The following is a 17283-nucleotide window of genomic DNA, read 5'->3' as shown; positions in this document are numbered from 1 at the left end:
AAGCACTCTCATAACTATTTTAATGGCTCTATTTGAAACTAGAAGCTTATTTAGTAAGATGGTGGATGTGTGGTCCTGTGCCTTGGCTTAGTCACTGCTTCGACTGGGCTTAATAACAACTGGAATAACCTGCAACAATATAATAATAACCTATAACCTACTGACATTTAAAAACAATTCTATTTCCACTTATTTAAAACGACTTAGAAAACAGCTAGAACAAATGTAGAATACTAAAGTATACTTAAGTCCCAAGATACAGACTTAAAAAACATATATCCTTACTATGCAAGTCAGGGTGGAGCGAGGGAGACAGAGAATAAGGAGGCAGTTCTTTCTCACTGAAAAAGAAACCAAGGTGATCCTACAGTTAAAGATCCTTTAGCCTTACTCTGCAGAAATAAAATGCCAGAATGGCAAAAATATACTGACCAGGAACTGAAACTCTCATTCCAGTGGTTTCTAGTGATGATATTACCAAAGCTAGAAGAGTTTTGACTCCAATTCTCATACCAACTCACGGCAGAGTGCTTTATACCATCCTTATGTACCCGCAACCAGAGCATCACCTAAGTGTCAGAGAAATACCTCCCAAGGGAAAGCCCCACGTGGAGGGCCCTGTGCCAGCCTCTGCTTCAGGTTCTCTGGGGCCTTAGAGTAACACACAGCTCTCGCTGCCTTCTCTCTAAGTCTTTCGTTGCTATCGTCCTAGAATATGGTATCAGGGCACATAGGCCTACTGTTTTACAGTTGGCAGAGGGCACAGGTTTTAGAAATGGCATTTTTACATTAATAAAAACAAGGAGGTAACACCCTGTTTAAAAAAAAAAAAAAGAGTGGCTGCTACAAATGAAATGGAAGGGGAAGCTCCCTCTTGTGCAAAACTGCACTCAGGCTTGTGGAGAGAGAAGAGGGCCTAATTAAAGTCAGACTGAGGGGCTTCCCTGGGGGCACAGTGACTGAGAATCCGCCTGCCAATGCAGGAGATACGGGTTCGAGCCCTGGTCCGGGAAGATCCCACATGCCGCGGAGCAACTAAGCCCCTGCACCACAACTACTGGGCCTGTGCTCTAGAGCCTGCGAGCCACAACTACTGAAGCCTGTGCTCTAGAGCCCATGCTCCACAACAAGAGAAGCCACCGCAATGAGAAGCCTGTGCACTGCAACAAAGAGTAGCCTCCACTCGCTGCAACTAGAGAAAGTCCGCACGCAGCAGCGAAGACCCAACGCAGCCAAAGATAAATAAAATTAAATCTTAAAAAAAAAAAAAAAGGTTGAGAAGCAAAGCTTCTTTACAAATGCTAGCCAGATAGCATGATAATCTGTCCCAGGTACCATTACCTCCTGTATTTCCTTTATTATTTTTTTTTTTTGCCTTTTTAAACAAAAACTGTGTCATATATTTTTATTAAATCATAGAAAACTCATTTGTATACAAATTTTTCCACTTTGGGGACACTGGAATATTAAACAGCTGGGTAACAAAACAGTTGTAAGATATACCTTACTTTAAGCAGAGACAAGTTTTAAGTTGTCACATTTATTTTTTTTTTAATGTTGAAATAATCAGTAACAGGTTATTGGCTTTTTTCACCTTTGGGTCAGAAGAATAGTAACTCTTATAACTCCCCAGTTCTCTTTAAGGATGTTTTTCATTACTCATGAGTTTAAAAAGGTGATTAACTTTAAGTTTTAATACAAAATCCATTTCTTTTTCCCAACCATGGGGTTTTAGGGTATTGTAAATACTGAATTTCAGGAGAATGGTCTCCTTTCACAGGACCAATTATGCTTCTTTTCTACAACAGCAAACATGTATAATGGTACAGAATATATTTCAGAATAAGTTAAATATTAAGACATACAGTATGGCAATAATGTCCTACTTTTCTTTCTACCATGTAAATTCAAAAGTTCATCCTAACCTTACACATTTATCAATGGGTGAAGACTGAGGGATTCAATGATGATGAAAATGCACAACCATCAGAACCACATTTTCTAAACACTTCGGCCGAATATATCCAAGTGGTCCTGTCAGAATCACGCCTGCATTTGTTCCACAGGGATCTATATGAACAGACGCCAAAGGTCACCAAACGAAAACGGGCAGTGGTTTTGCAGTTTAGGTTGTCACTCGTTCTGCTTTTGAGCAGAGACCCAGAGGTCACACTGTGACATGTCTGCACTCACCCCAAACACTCACATAACATAAACACAAATTAAATATTAGCAAACTTATTTTAAATTAAATTGAAGACCGTTATTTTCAAGTGCGTGAAGTATTTCCCCCTAGCTTCTTGAACGCATGTTATAGAGCGAGAACTAACATCCTGGGTTAACATCCATGTTCCTACATATTAGGGGCCAACCCGCTTCCTATGAGAACTCCCTGGAGTAACACATGAGGCCTTTAGGGGGAAGAAAAAGCAATTCTCCAATCTAAATGGAGGGATAGTCTCAAATAGTCATTTTCCCAAACTCCAGTTTGGATTTCAGACTAATTAAAGCAGGAACTCAAAAATGTGATCTTTGGGACTGGCTCCTGGTGTCACCCGTGGTGACAGTCTGTGTCCCAGGACACTCGACTGACCCTTAATACTACAAAGCCTCACTTCAAGCCGCCCCCAGGTCCTGGGCCCCTGCTGTCAACCTGTAGCCCTGGAGCTCTCCCAGGGAATGTGTAAACAAATCTGGGGGAAACCACGTTTCTGCAAGTTTTTGTTATGTCAGTGAAAAACCTCCTGGGCTAAGAAAAATAATAGGAAACGCCACCCCAATGGCAACTTCTCACAAGGCTTGTCTTCTGCGCATCCTGCTGTAGAAGACCATGAAGCCAACTCAAATATTCTTTGCCTCGCTTGCCCCAAATGGTAATTAAACAGTTAGAAACTTTTCTTTGAAATACCTTATTCCTGAATTATGACAAATGCTTATCTGAGCAAACGTGGTCCTCCATCTTGTTACTGGAGGTGACTTGGAGAGGAGGCTAGGCTTCTGTGCAGGTTGGGATTCTGGCTGTGTCTGTTTCAACTGCAAACAGACAAGAACATAGCGCTGCAGACTGGGACTTTACATCTGTGGAGCTGGTGGAGGTGCACAGTTTTGTAGTGGGCCCTGATCTCCTGTATTTCCTTAAAAAAAAAAAAAAAAGGCTTGGGGCTTCCCTGGTGGTGCAGCGGTTGAGAGTCCACCTGCCGATGCAGGGGACACGGGTTCATGTCCCGGTCCGGGAAGATCCCACATGCCGCAGAGCGGCTAGGCCCGTGAGCCATGGCCGCTGAGCCTGTGCGTCCAGAGCCTGTGCTCTGTAACGGGAGAGGCCACAGTGAGAGGCCCGCATACAGCAAAAAAAAAAAAAAAAAAAAAAAGGCTTTCCCGGGCCCACATCAAAGGAAAGTCCTGAAGATGCTAGAAGTGAATGACTACAGCGGCTAAGGAAGCAGACAACTGTCAGTGGAGAAAGAGGCCCAAGGAGTGAGAAATATGAAGGGCAAAATGTCTGAAAGAAACCTCAGATCCCAACCACAGCCTGCTCTGGCAAAGTGACCTCACGCTGGGCCCACCCAACAGACTTTTGCAGCAAAATGTAACAGCCATTTCTTTACTAACTGAGAGAGTTAATCTAAATAGCCAATGCTTGGAGAAGACTGAGGAATACCTTTCCTGCCACTGCCACTGCCCCTTGTGACCATTAGGCCATTGGACCATATAAAGACTCTGGAATAAGTAATGGGGTATTTCGTGACCTGCCCCTAACTTCTTATCTCACCTGTTCTCTTCTCACACATCCCTCCTTTAAGACTGGAGATGCAAGGTAAACAAAGACATGTATGTCCTAAACCCTGTTACCTGTGAATATTTACGTTAAATGTAAAAGGCACTTTGCAGATATGATTAAGTTAAGGATCTCGACATGGAGAGATTATTCTGGATTCTCTGGGTGGGCCCAATATAATCACGATGGTCATTAAAGAAAAGAGGCCACTGGATGAGAGTCAGGGAAGGGGCCATGAGCCAAGGAATGTAAGCAACTTCTGGAAACTTGAAAGGGCAAGGAAATGGGTTCCCAGAAGAATACCACCTGTAGACTTATTTTATATACATACGACAAACAGAACTGTAAAATAATAAACTTGTGTTGTTTTAAGCCACTAAAGCTTGTGGCAATTTGTTAGAGCAGTGATAAGAAGTGAATATACCCGGTTAATTCTTATTCATCCTAAACTCAGGCACCCTTTCCTATAGGATGCCTCCCCTGAAAGCTCGGACCCCATATCTGCCCTCCTTCCCACCCCTCTTCTTGGTTAGCTGTTTCTCCTCTTTGTAAAGGAGAAACCTACAGCCTGGCATTACCTTCATACAGCCTAGTAGGATAACTATAGAAATATTTGTCTCCTTAACTAGATTGGGATGGTCCTTCTTAAGGGTAGAATTCTTAAGGGTCATATTTCTTATTTCCAGTGTTTATCAATGTTTCTGACACACAGGGGCACTCAAATATTCATGATAATTTTTTCCAGTAAGTTAGCATCACTCATCCCTTGATGATGAGAAGGGTACCAGCCTTCACTTCCTTACTACATGATAAAGACACAGATGATAAAGAAGTAACTAGTTCATTACCAGGGCCTCATAAATCCTGTATAAATGGCTCCTTTCTCCTCTGAAGAGTCTCTCAAAATATTGTTTGCCCATTGTACACTGCTTCAAAGTAGCAACCAACCTTTCTATCACCAATGAAAAAGTTTATACAGTTTTCAGTCCGGAAGAGAAACCAAGTATTACACTGGGTGAAGAAGAGAGAGAAAACAGAAGAGGAACAGCTAGAGATAAATTGATAAATTCTCAAAAATTCATTGCGGTGAATTGTATTCAATATTTTCCAAAGATGACCACAGGAGTCCCTCCTACCTACATGTTCTTCTGCACTGTGACCCTCACACTCCACCATCAAGAAGTAAAGTTACTGCCTTCCCCTTTGCACCTGGGTTGGCCTTAGTGACTCAGTTGAACCAACAGAATGCAGAAGTGACACTGATGACTTCAGAGACTAGTTCAGAAGACATGTTGTGATTTCTGTCTCTTTGAAGCTCTGAAGCTGCTCCTTCCTGGACACTCCCTCTTGGAAGCCAGCTGTCAGGCTACAAGAAGCTCCAGCCACATGGAGGCCTGCATGGAGGCACTCTGGTTAACAGGCTCTGCTGAGCTCAGCCTTTAAGTCATCACAGCCCAGAAATTAGACACATGAGTGAGGAAGCCTCCAAGTGAATCCCTGCCCCTAGTCAATCAGGTCTTCCTTGATGAGACCCTAGATGCAATGGAGCAAAGACAATCATCCATGCCATGCCCAGACTGACCTCCTGACACACTGAATCCATAGCCTAATAAAACTAAGTTTGGGGTAATTTATTATGAACAAGTAATAACTGCCACAGTGAATACACAGTCCAAAAGATAATCATGGTGACTTTGCTTCCCAATCCTAGGAAGATGGACTGGCCGGAGAAGAGTCCAGGTGAATTAGATCAATCTAATTCTGGCCTGATAAGGTGAAATAGGCACATGCTCTAGAACTGTCACTCCCAGAGTTTGAGATTTGAAAGAATACATTGCTTATAGTTCAATGAGAGACTGAAAAAACTAAGTACCCTGCCCTCTATGTTGAGAATTTTACCACTGAATGAGTTATCTGGATGGCTTGTGCTGGATTTATAATTCTACACCCTTCAAATATTTGAGAGGTTAGATTAGATGGGATTAGATTCTGAGGGATGCTGGAAGCACACCAAAATGTCTGCTCTCCTTCCTGCCCAATTTGACCCGTTGTAAATAAAACTTGACAGGCCTTCTTAAATCAACGTAATAATGTGTAGCACAAGTGCTTTCAGATGCCCAGTAGCTAAACCACATCAGCTTACTTAGGAAGCCTTCTAGCAATACGTGAAAAAAACAATGGCTCCTGCCAAGAGTGCTGCGTACAAGAGAGCTGGTGGCCTTGAGTGACTCATTTCACAAGGCTCCGTCTATCTGTGCTGAAAGGTCGAAAGTGGGAAGGCATTGGGCCTTTAATAACCAAACTCAGACCTCAGGCTTATTTGTTAAAGCCAGATGCTGCCATTTTGGAAGCAGATGAGAACACAGTTATAATAGATCTGGAATCCTGATGAATTCCAGGTGCACCTCCCAGCTGCCTGGGGGAGCTGGTAGCTCAAAGTCTCCAGAGGGTTTTATTACTAGTGTCACAGTGAGCTACTCTTTTTTTGCGTTACCCAGGCCTCTCACTATTGTGGCCTCTCCCGTTGCGGAGCACAGGCTCCAGACGCACAGGCTAAGCGGCCATGGCTCACGGGCCCAGCTGCTCCACGGCATGTGGGATCTTCCCGGACCGGGGCACGAACCTGTGTCCCCTGCATCGGCAGGTGGACTCTCAACCACTGCGCCACCAGGGAAGCCCCAAGCTTTTTTTTTTTTTTTTGCAGACTTTTGGGGACACTTTCTTAAAGGCAATTTCTCAGATATATCAAAGAATATAATAGAAAAAAGTAGGAAGACTAAGAAAAGTTGAAGAGAGTAAGGTCTAGATAGGAGACCTCAAGGTTCTTAAGGGAAACTGGATTAAATATAGTGTTCCTAACTCCAAAATGGGGCCAGTTGATCCTTAACCAGTAAGTGTAGTTTTATGACCCAGCAGATTGCAAGCTATGGCCCATGTCATTTGAGAGAGAAGAAAAAGCATGACCAGAACCCCAAATAGTGTTTATGGCGGCTAGGCTTCAAGGTCACAGCCTGAGAGTCCAGCCACATTTTAGGAATGCCTGCCCATTTTCTAGGCCTGTTTCTCCAGGCTTCTTGTCAGCTCTGTGCATTTCTTGACATCCTTCCAATCAATCCTTTCTTCTGTATGCTAGAGTCAGTTTCTGCCTGTTGCAAACAAGACACTGAACTAATGCAAATACCAACAGAGCGATCTTTACTTTCAAACGTATTCTTTTTTCTGTCTGGTAGAGCAAATGCTCATAAATATATACTGCCAGGTAAGTAAGAAAGCATCAATTTAGGGAAGGTGGTAATCTGTCCTTCCTTGTGGCTAAATTAGCCAATAAGGAAAAACGGATGACTCCTTGTTCTCACCCTGGTCCTCAATTCAGGACCACAAATTTTCATGGGGAGATGTTTCAACATCACAATTAGATATGCTAATTCCCTTTATTTTAAAAAAACATTTTTTTGGGGGGCTTCCCTGGTGGCGCGGTGGCTGGGGGTCTGCCTGCTGATGCGGGGGGCACGGGTTCGTGCCCCGGTCCGGGAGGATCCCGCATGCTGCAGAGCGGCTGGGTCCGTGGGCCATGGCTGCTGGGCCTGCGCGTCTGGAGCCTGTGCTCCGCAGCAGGAGAGGCCGCGGCAGTGAGAGGCCCGTGTACCGCAAAAAAAAAAAAAGAAAAAAAAAATTTTTTTAAGGGAAAAGAATTCAAGGAGCATAATGGATGACTAAAGGTTTAGTCTTCAACTACTCACTACACTCAACATTTTAAGGCATGTTACAAACCATGCTTGGTACAAGTTTACTATCTAAATTTATGTAATTAAAACTCATTTATCATCATATACATTGAGGTGATATATGTGCCTGCTCAGTGATGTCAGGCTTAGGCCCAAACCCCCAAAACCACCAAAAGCAAGGTCTTCGATTAATATCCTTCCCACCATCAGATACCATTAAATTGGAAGTGCTATTTTTCTAAAATATGTACTACAGATGTTATAAGATACATGGCATAAGATGTCTTTGTGAAAACATAAAAAACCACACTGGTTGGGATTCTGAATATTAATTGAAATATGAGAAATTAATGTAATCATACATTAAAATCTATCAAAAGCTAAAAGATACTTTCTTTTAATCTAAATTTGAATTAATTAGTGGTAGTCAAATAGGACAGAATGGATTTGTTGGCTCAAGAAGCAGAGAGGAAAACAATCGTGCCACATACTTAACATGTGTGGTCCTTAAATATCCTTTTAGCATCTGGTGCCACACTACAGCAGTATGCTTGGCTACACTCTAGCGGTGATACAAGCCCAAAGGGTCTGGCACTCTAATGCACATTATTTTATCTGCCAAAATAGATACTGATATCTGATACTGAAGCCCACCATCACCCTACACCAGTCCCCCCAGTGAAAACAGGGATAATCCCTTCGTCCCTTCTTAAGGAGATGAACGGAATCCCACTTACTAAATGGGATAAAAGAATTAACAACAATGTTCTTGAGGGCAAAGACTCTTCCTTGACCCTACTCCCTAGGACCCCCGTAGCTGGTATGGTGCTCTCTCGGCCATGGGCAGCTCAATGGGCATTTCTCACTGACCAAGACCCTATCTGCACAGGCATCTGAGATCGTGAGGACAACTTTTCCTGATCAGGAACAGCTGGCTCCCAAACCTCTCTAAACCCAAAAGATTCCACTGACATTTTGCTAAAATCATTAAAGAATATACTCTTCACTATGATGTATACGAAAAATAAAAACCACATAAAGACAGGAGAAAAAGAGAAAAGGAAGAGCTTCAAAAGATGCTGGTCTCTGTGTGGCATTACATTAAAAAAAAAAAGAAAAAAAAACCAAGGTCAATATACACTAACTTTTTTCACCCTCACATTGAACAGATAAATAAGTGGATGTCTTTTGACCTACCGCTAAGAATGCAGTTTCTCAGGAACGGGCTCCTGCCCTGGCCTCCTGCATATGGCTATTAGAATAATCCTTTTCCTGGCCTGTCTACATGAACACCACAGCCTGAGGTCAATGCAAGCCAAGAGCACCCACAGAACCAGCTCTGTCCGTGTCCCCTGTCCCACGTGACATGGTTTGTTTTCTGAGATGCAATTGCCAGTCCAAGGAGAAATCAGAACTTAAACACCCACCATCATTCACAAGAAATTCCAGAAATGAGGGAGATTTTGGTTAAAGCTCTAAATTCAAAATTTAGTCCTCTTTACTATTAGCCAACTATTAGATTTAGCAGGATAACTCTTCTTGTTTTTTCAACTAAGCACACGCAATGCCCTAAATGGCTAAACCATATACAATTCTGACACCAGATAGTTAAAACTCAATCCTGCAAGTATTTCTGTGCCTATTATGCATAAGAAAGGCACTCTACCTTATCTAAGAGAAAACCAATTTAACATTCATCTCGTGATTTACTGGCTTTAATGAACACTGATTCTATACAATTATAATTTTAGGACAGAATTTGACCTGCAGTATAATCAGTTGCTTGTTATAATATGACTTTTATTATAACAAGGGTCACTGATAACTGTATGGTAAGTGCTTCCAGTGTGGAAAAGATTTGGCATGTGATATGTTCAAAATATGATCTAATGATAAAGATGTGGGAGTTATATTAGCTTCACATGCTGTTTTACTTTCATTTTAGACCCATCCACCCACATATCTCCTTATTTATAAATATAAGTTTTATGTCCTGTAAATGATATATAAAAACATTCACAGACAAGCACTCACACACTCTTATCTCTAAAGACTCTATTTGTTTTGGAAGCCAGAATATGAATTTAAAGAATCACTACTATTCTTCATCATTTTCTTAGAACCCGAATATTTTTCACTACTAAGGCTGAATACATAAAAAGACAATATTTGGCTCTGTCCATGGTTGGCATTAGCAAAATGGATGATATCAAAATCTAAAGGCAGTGACTGCAGGGGAAGGAGGCAATGCAAATAAAGGGGCAGGAGGACTGTTTCCCCTGTTGACTGACGTATCTTTGAAGCTTGCCAGCCCACGTAAAGGATTATGGGTCGCTCACTAGTACATCCTTCAGCTGGGGTAGTGAGTCCAATTAAGGGGATAGGCTCCTAGGTCCTGTCTCAGGAGATTCACACACAATGGGGACCAAACGTCACTGGAAACAAAAGTTCAAGGTCAGCAGCACCAAATCTTAATCCTGGCTCTGCTGCTTATCTGGCCATGGGACCATGAGCAAATAATGTATTTGAAATTTTATTCTTCTATAACATGGAGATATTAACATTTATCTGTAAGAACCAAATGATTTCATGTGTATACCTGGCACAGCCCCAGGCACATAGGAGGTCTTCAATAAATACTAGCTGAGTTCTACTCCAGAGATTCCCAGGAAAGATGAGAGGGGGTCTGGAAGTCCCCCTGAGATCTAGATTTTAACCCAGTTGGGGTCTTAATCCAAAAGCATCTGGAATCAAATGGGATTGCCAGGGAAAGGCACAACTTGGCCGACGCTATTGTAATCTGGGGCTCCATGTGCCTTCAATTACTTTGGTCATGTCCCACCGCAAAGTAGCCTCAGATGTTAGACACTTACAGGGGAGCTAGCAGGCACCCTTCTTGGCTATGTAAGGCTGCACACCACCACCAAGAGAAACTGGCTATGAGTTCAGTTGTGATGCCTTGATACTTTGGTTCAGAATTCTTGGTCGCATATTATCTATGTGTAATTGTTTCTTCTTTTGTAGTCATTTAGTTTCCATTTCAATCATGCATGTCCATTGGTTTACTGTTTTCCTGTGACAAGATCACCTGATTAAGATTACAGACTGCTAAAATCAGTGTCTGTAGTTATTTGAGTGATTTCTCATAGCATCCAGCAAAGCAGTGATCACACATATGATTTGAGGAAAGTAACTATGATGAAAGAGTTCGTAAAATTTACAAGGTGGATGCTCAAGTAACAATCATATGAAAACAACATACATTTAACAAAACCAGTTTTCAAACTTGTCTATTCTGTGTTCTCTAAAGGAAAATGAGCCCTGCAAATAGTTTTTAGCTCTTCTTAGAAATGGGACACCAAAAACAGCTTAGTGCATCCATTTATTTAGACTAGGTTCATTACTTCTCCCTCAGTGACATCTTAGAAAATTCACTATTATACCCCTTAGGCCCTAAAATAAATAAAAAGGTAAATCATGGTGATGGATGTTAACTAGACTTACTGTGGGGATCATTTTGCAATATATACAAGTATCAAATTACTATGTTGTACATCTGAAACTAATATGTTGTATGTCAATTCTATCTCAATAACACACACACACACAAAAGGCAAATCATTCTGTTCAAAGATGTCCAAATATGTTTGTGTGAGCATTCTTTTTAAAACTAGAATATCCTACCTCCTTAAAGTTGTCAAATGCTGATAAAATGATTTCATGCCCGCCTCTGACAAGACAAACGGCTGCCAACAGCTCTAAGACAAGAGCTTTTGTTCTGTCAAAACAAGAAGGAAAAAAACCACACATCAGTGGAATTGAATGAACGATGAGTCTGCTGTTCCTTCCAAGATGAATATGATAATATTTGTCCTGTATTTTTTTAAACTTTTACTCATTAAGGCATAGTTATATTAAAGCACATACATTTTAAAACCTTTATGAACTTCTATACATGTGGCTTATCTAGGGTAGCAAGTTTGGAAGGCATGTTCCCTACTCCCAAGATTACAAATTACTCACAAATGAAAATTAATTATGGGAAGATTAAGTCTTTTAGTCCTATCATCAAGTGACTCAGTGTAATGTGGTTGAAAAAGTATTTTTAATGAGCTAAAGACAACAGGAAACATGAGAATATTCAGTAAAACCACCCATTGGTTAAACACTTTCTCTGGTTCTAGAGTCAGAGATAAAACATTTGCTGAAAAAGTTCAAAATCAACGGAAATCAACACCTTACGTTGCAAATCTGCTAATCTGCAATGGCTCCATAAAAATCCCCACAATAATGCAAGCTTCCATCACTTCTTCCCACACAGGAGATCTGAAAGGAGCTAGGCTTACAGCTGTGCCAATACAAGAATATTTTCTCTGACTCAAGAAAATAAAACTCCGTCTGAAATATTTTTAGAAAAACCTTAGAGACACAATCTAAGTTTTCAAATACAATGTCAAGGACAGCATTGTTACTTCAGAGTACGATTACTTCAGTATTTCATCTTTTTTCTGGAATAAAAGCTATTGCCAACCTCTAAACAAAGATCATTCTGACAATCCACAATATCAATTGTCTTAAGAAAAATGAATAATGACTTCCCTCAGTGGAAGACAGTGACAAAGAAGCATGACTACTTGGGATTCTAGTAAACTAAGGAAGCAATCAGAAAGTTGCAAAAGCGTTAATCTGGGGAAGTATGAATAATAAAATCCAACATTTAAATAGGATTTAGGGTTTGCATTGCAAGGATCTAATTTATAATCATATTTTTCAGCTGAATTAGCAGTTTTCACATATGCAGTCTTATCAGAGAGGTCTGATAAAAGGGAGTAACAGTGTGAAATGCAGAAATGCACTAGAATGGAAAGTGCATTACACTAACCAAAATAAATTGATGAAAACAAGCTTCTAGAGGTAATCTGTGAAATGAATAATATATGGCACTTGCCTATATAGGAAAGTGAATATGAAAAGAAATCTGCGTGCAGTTATTTTTGTTTTGTTTGGGTTTCTCTTTTGGTTTGGCAATAAAAGCTACACATGTAAAGGCTGCAAATGAAGTGTAGACAAGCGGTAGTAGTTTTAGTTAGCTTTCAGCAAAAAGTGGTGTGGCTAAGTCTGTATCAAGACTCTCCTGGCCCCAGTCCTGACAACCTGGAAGCTTCATGCTCTAAATTTGCAAGGATGCTGAGAACCAGGCCTCAAGAGGAATGAAAGCTTGAAGACAGGGCCAGAGTTGTCACCAGTTGTAAAACTGTAACATAGCTGAAAAGAAAATTCTACTTAGCCAGGGAGTCTATCGACAATCTTAATTTAAAAAGTCATGCTTGGGCTTCCCTGGTGGCGCAGTGGTTGAGAGTCCGCCTGCAGATGCAGGGGACACGGGTTCGTGCCCCGGTCCGGGAAGATCCCACATGCCATGGAGTGGCTGCGCCCGTGAGCCATGGCCGCTAAGCCTGCGCGTCCGGAGCCTGTGCTCCGCAACGGGAGAGGCCACAACAGTGAGAGGCCCGCGTACCGCACAAAAAAAAAAAAAAAAAAAAAGGTCATGCTTACCTTGGATTCTTGTTGTTCAAGCTTAGTGCAATCTCGTTGACAGCATGTGGATGAGACATGACCATGTTGAAACCATACTGAAATGGATGTGGAAAAAACAAAGCATTAGGAGTTAATTGAGAGGACTGTCAATGCTGATTAAAAAACAAAAACCTGAAGTTTCTACCTAATGTGATTTTATACCATCATAAATGCACTTATGTCTCTAGCACATCAGTGTCTGCACATATTTCTCTATGAAAAATTTCAGGAATGATGTTATTATCAAGGTACCATATTCCTATTCTCCATGAATAAACTATATGTGTCTCTTCATTAAAATGATGAAAAGGCTCCAGGGCCAGTGATTCTCAATCCTGACCGCTTGGCAAAATCACCTGGAACAGTCAACAAAACAAAACACCAATTCTCCAGGACCCACTTCAGGTCAATTTATTCTGAATCTCAAGGATGGAGCCCTGGCATCTGAATTTTTTAAGCAGCTTCACTGTGCAGCCAGCGTTGACAACCACCACCTCTGGTCCCTTCTCTTGGCAATGGTTATCGAGACCAAAAGCCTAGGAGAACCTTCCTTGCTTTGAGGCGTGGTAACTTATCCTTCTATAAAATGAAGCGAGTTCAATAATGGGATCAAGAATCATTCTTGATTCTGCCAAATCGAGGAATTATTCCTTCTCCAAACTCACTCTCAGCTCATGACCTTATTTCCAATTACACCGAGAAAACATAAGCAATCAGAAAAAAAACTTCCAAAAGCTCCCACCACCACGTCAATCCACCCACACAGATCTGTGTCTTCCCTCCTCACTTCTTCCTAAAGATGAACTCTCCACACTTCCATCTAAGGCCATTCCCCCGACTTGAGTGTTCTTGATCACATTCCCTCCAACCTACTCAAGAACAGTATATGCTCCAGCGATTCTCCCATTCCCCCATTATTATTTTTCCCTCTCTGATTCACTACCATTAGCGTAAAAACATGATGCAAATTCTCCTTTCTTAAACAACAAAAACAAAATCTCTCTTGACCCAACAACCAGTGTCCAGCCACTCTCTCATTTTTCTGCTATTCTTTTACAGCAAAACTCCAACCACTCGTGGTCTCCAATTCCTCTCCTCCCATTCTCTCTTGACACCACTTCCGTCAGGGATTTCATCCCCAACACCACAATGCAACTGTACCAGCAATGACGGGCACTTTGCTGGAGCCCATGGCCAACTCTTCATCTTGCCTGACTTGGCAGCAGCACCAGACACAGCTGACCACTCTCTGCTCCATGAAATACTTCCTGTGTTTGGCTCCTACTTCCCTGGCTGCTTCTCAGTCTCTCTAGCTAGTTTTTCCTCATCTCTCTGACATTAAACAGAGTGCCCCAGGGTTATCTGGGACCTCTCTGCTTCTCTGTCTATCCCCGCTGATCTCCTTCACTCCCCTGGGTTTATATACCATCTACTGACTCTCAAACTTTTATCTCCAGCCCAGACCTCCAGATCTTGAACTCCTGACTGGAACTCCTGACTGGCATATCCGACCCCTATTTAAGATCTCTATTTGGATATTTATGGACACCTCAAAGTTAACATCCCCCAAACTGAACTCCTAATCAGGTCTCCCAAATCTGCTCACCCTGCAGCCTTCCCCATCTCTTAGTAGACGGCAACTCCATCTTCGAGGCACCCAGGACTGCTAGTGTCCTTACCACCAAAACGAAACCAGAATCTGGCCACCTCTCATCACCTCTACTTCTATTCTCCTGGTCCATACCACCATCAACACTCACCTAAATTAATGCAACAGCCTCCTAAAAGGTCTACTTCCTTTTGTCTTTGCCCCCCAGGGTGATTCCTAACACAGAAGTCAGAGGGATCATGTTAAATTCAAGTGTCAGATTAAGTCACACTTTTCCTCAGAACCTTCAATAGCTTTCTAATCACAGCAAAGCCAATGTCCCTTCATTGGCTTATAAAGCCCTGCATAATCAGGACCCCCTTGTAACTTCAGATTTCATCTTCTACTTCTCTCCCTCTTATTCATTCTGATCTAGCCAACCTGACCTCCTTTCTGTGTCTTCAGTACATCAGACCTATTCCTGCCTCGGGGACTTTGCACTTGCCCTTCTCTCTGCCTATAATTTTCTTCCCTTAATATTCCTTACCTTGTTCCCTCATCCTAGTTTTACATAAATGTTATCTTCTCCATGACACTTTTCTTGCTAGCCTATTTAAAACTGAACTCACATTTCCTGCACTTATTCTTATTTCTTGATTATTTTTTCTATAGTACTAAGTAGTAGTTCTCTGGAGGCAGTCTTCCTGGGTTCAAATCTGAGTCCACCATTTATTAGCTATGTGATCCTGGGCAAATTACTTAACTTCTCTGTATTTCAGTTTCCTCATCAGTAAAATGGCGAGGGTAATATTACCAATCTCACAGGACTGTTATGAGGCTCAAATTAAGTAGTAGGTTTAAAAGTACTAGACTTTAGGAAGCACTATTTAAATGTCAGCTTTTATTTCGTTTCATCACTATTATTATCTGGAATGCTATATAGTTTACCAATTTAATTGTTTACCATCTGTCTCCCCTCAATAGAGAGTAAGTTCCCTTGGGCACTTATTTATTTGATGCTGTATTCCCTGTGCCTAGAACAGGGTCTGTCTGGAAATGTTCAAAAAATATTAATCAGTTGAAAGAATAAATGCATGTTTCCCTTCTTAAATTCAGTTTGGCATGCTTATGTTGGGTTTGAACTCTAATACTGACCTATGCATTTACCACCCATTTCTACTTGGACCCATCTATAGGATCCGTTTCAATGGAAATCAAACCCTATTTTCTGATGTGAACAATGTTTATCTAATTCTCAGCCCTGGTTTGCTTTTACAACTATACTTTTGACCCTGTCAGCTCACCCTAGATACTTCAGGCTCTAACTCCCACTTTGTGGTTAGGATTAATCCCACACACTGTAGTTAGTTGCTCCCACTGTTTTTCAGAGTGGGGATAACCTCTAAGGAGGACTCTGCACTTCTACCAAGAATCCTCCAAGTGTTTCTTACGAAGATCAGCAACCACAGGGTCCAATACACAGTAATTATAACTCCTTGCCTATTTATCATATAACCCTTTGAGAAGCAATGACCTGTCCAATGTGAGAGTCTATCATTCCTAGGGTCCTAAAGCTGTTCCATTATTGCCCACAACCAGTGGCTTACGCTGTCTTTAATAGTCACAAACATTTACCAAGTAATCTAGACAAGCTTGCCATTATAAGAGGAAAATGTCTTCCCTTAAATACATTGTAAGTTATAAATGCTAATTAAAATATAAGGGCAATGAATTATGAGCACTAGAATGAACTAGACCTTTCTTTTTTAATAGAATTTCATTAAATCCTGCTATTTACTTCAAATAGAAATAATACAAAGTCACCAAAGAGAACAAGATCTGAGCCTGATGAATTCAGATTTTTTTAAAGGATTATAAACAGAAACATACCTGATAATTCATGATGGCACGTAAACACATGATACAGACATGCACGTCATCTTTCTTACTCACTAATCTTGAATTTTTCAGGGTTCTTCTGCTTGGCAAAGTATTATATCTACAAATAAAAAGGGAAATTTCTATAAAGCTATAGATTACTTTCTTAGCAGAGGCAGATGACTTTAAAAATGGACACTGTTCTCTACTTGTACCTACAGCTAAATGAGGATTGCTGGTCAAACCACCACTAAGTAACCCATCACCACCAACCACCCCATCACCACAAAGCTGTTTCTGTAGACTATGAGGCCTACACAGTTCTGTGTACTGGCTATCATCTTGTCAGGCAATATACCCACGGACAGTGAAAGAACTCCACTCACTGCATATAATGAATCAGACTATACATGAGACTAACCAACAATCCAGGCTCTAATCAGCAGGCCAAGCCAGATTTGCAGAGGTGATTTGAGACAACAGGCATACAGATTGCATATTTAAACAAGTGAAGGGGTAGAGCTCAGCTAATAGGTAGACCTCCTATCATGTGACCCAATTTTAACAGCACCTTCCCATCACTGTTATCAGGAGTTCCTGCTTCAGAGTTTAAACCTAGGCAAGGTCATATATTAGCAACTGTGATATCAGCCTGTGATACTGAACCTTAATAGTACGCAAAACCTAAATAGTATACAAATGCCTCCACAGCCTGATCCCTCACTCAAAGCCTGGTA

At 41.3% G+C, this 17283-nt stretch overlaps 1 protein-coding gene across 3 annotated transcripts in view; it reads right to left on the bottom strand.

Moving 5' to 3' along the window:
• The window catches only part of FMNL2 (formin like 2), a 311696-nt gene that overhangs the window by 58718 nt on the left and 235695 nt on the right, over window positions 1-17283 (bottom strand). For all 3 annotated transcript variants that reach the window (XM_065881114.1, XM_065881116.1, XM_065881115.1), the window contains exons 7-9: window positions 16559-16667; window positions 13060-13136; window positions 11188-11281 (exon numbers count right to left, since the gene is read on the bottom strand). In XM_065881114.1, coding sequence (XP_065737186.1) covers window positions 11188-11281; window positions 13060-13136; window positions 16559-16667 — 280 coding nt within the window. The remainder of the gene's footprint in view (window positions 1-11187; window positions 11282-13059; window positions 13137-16558; window positions 16668-17283) is intronic.

The sequence above is a fragment of the Phocoena phocoena genome, chromosome 7, assembly GCF_963924675.1.
Source record: "Phocoena phocoena chromosome 7, mPhoPho1.1, whole genome shotgun sequence".
NCBI classification, from domain to species: domain Eukaryota; kingdom Metazoa; phylum Chordata; class Mammalia; order Artiodactyla; family Phocoenidae; genus Phocoena; species Phocoena phocoena.
This window is presented reverse-complemented; position numbering and strand designations above follow the sequence as displayed.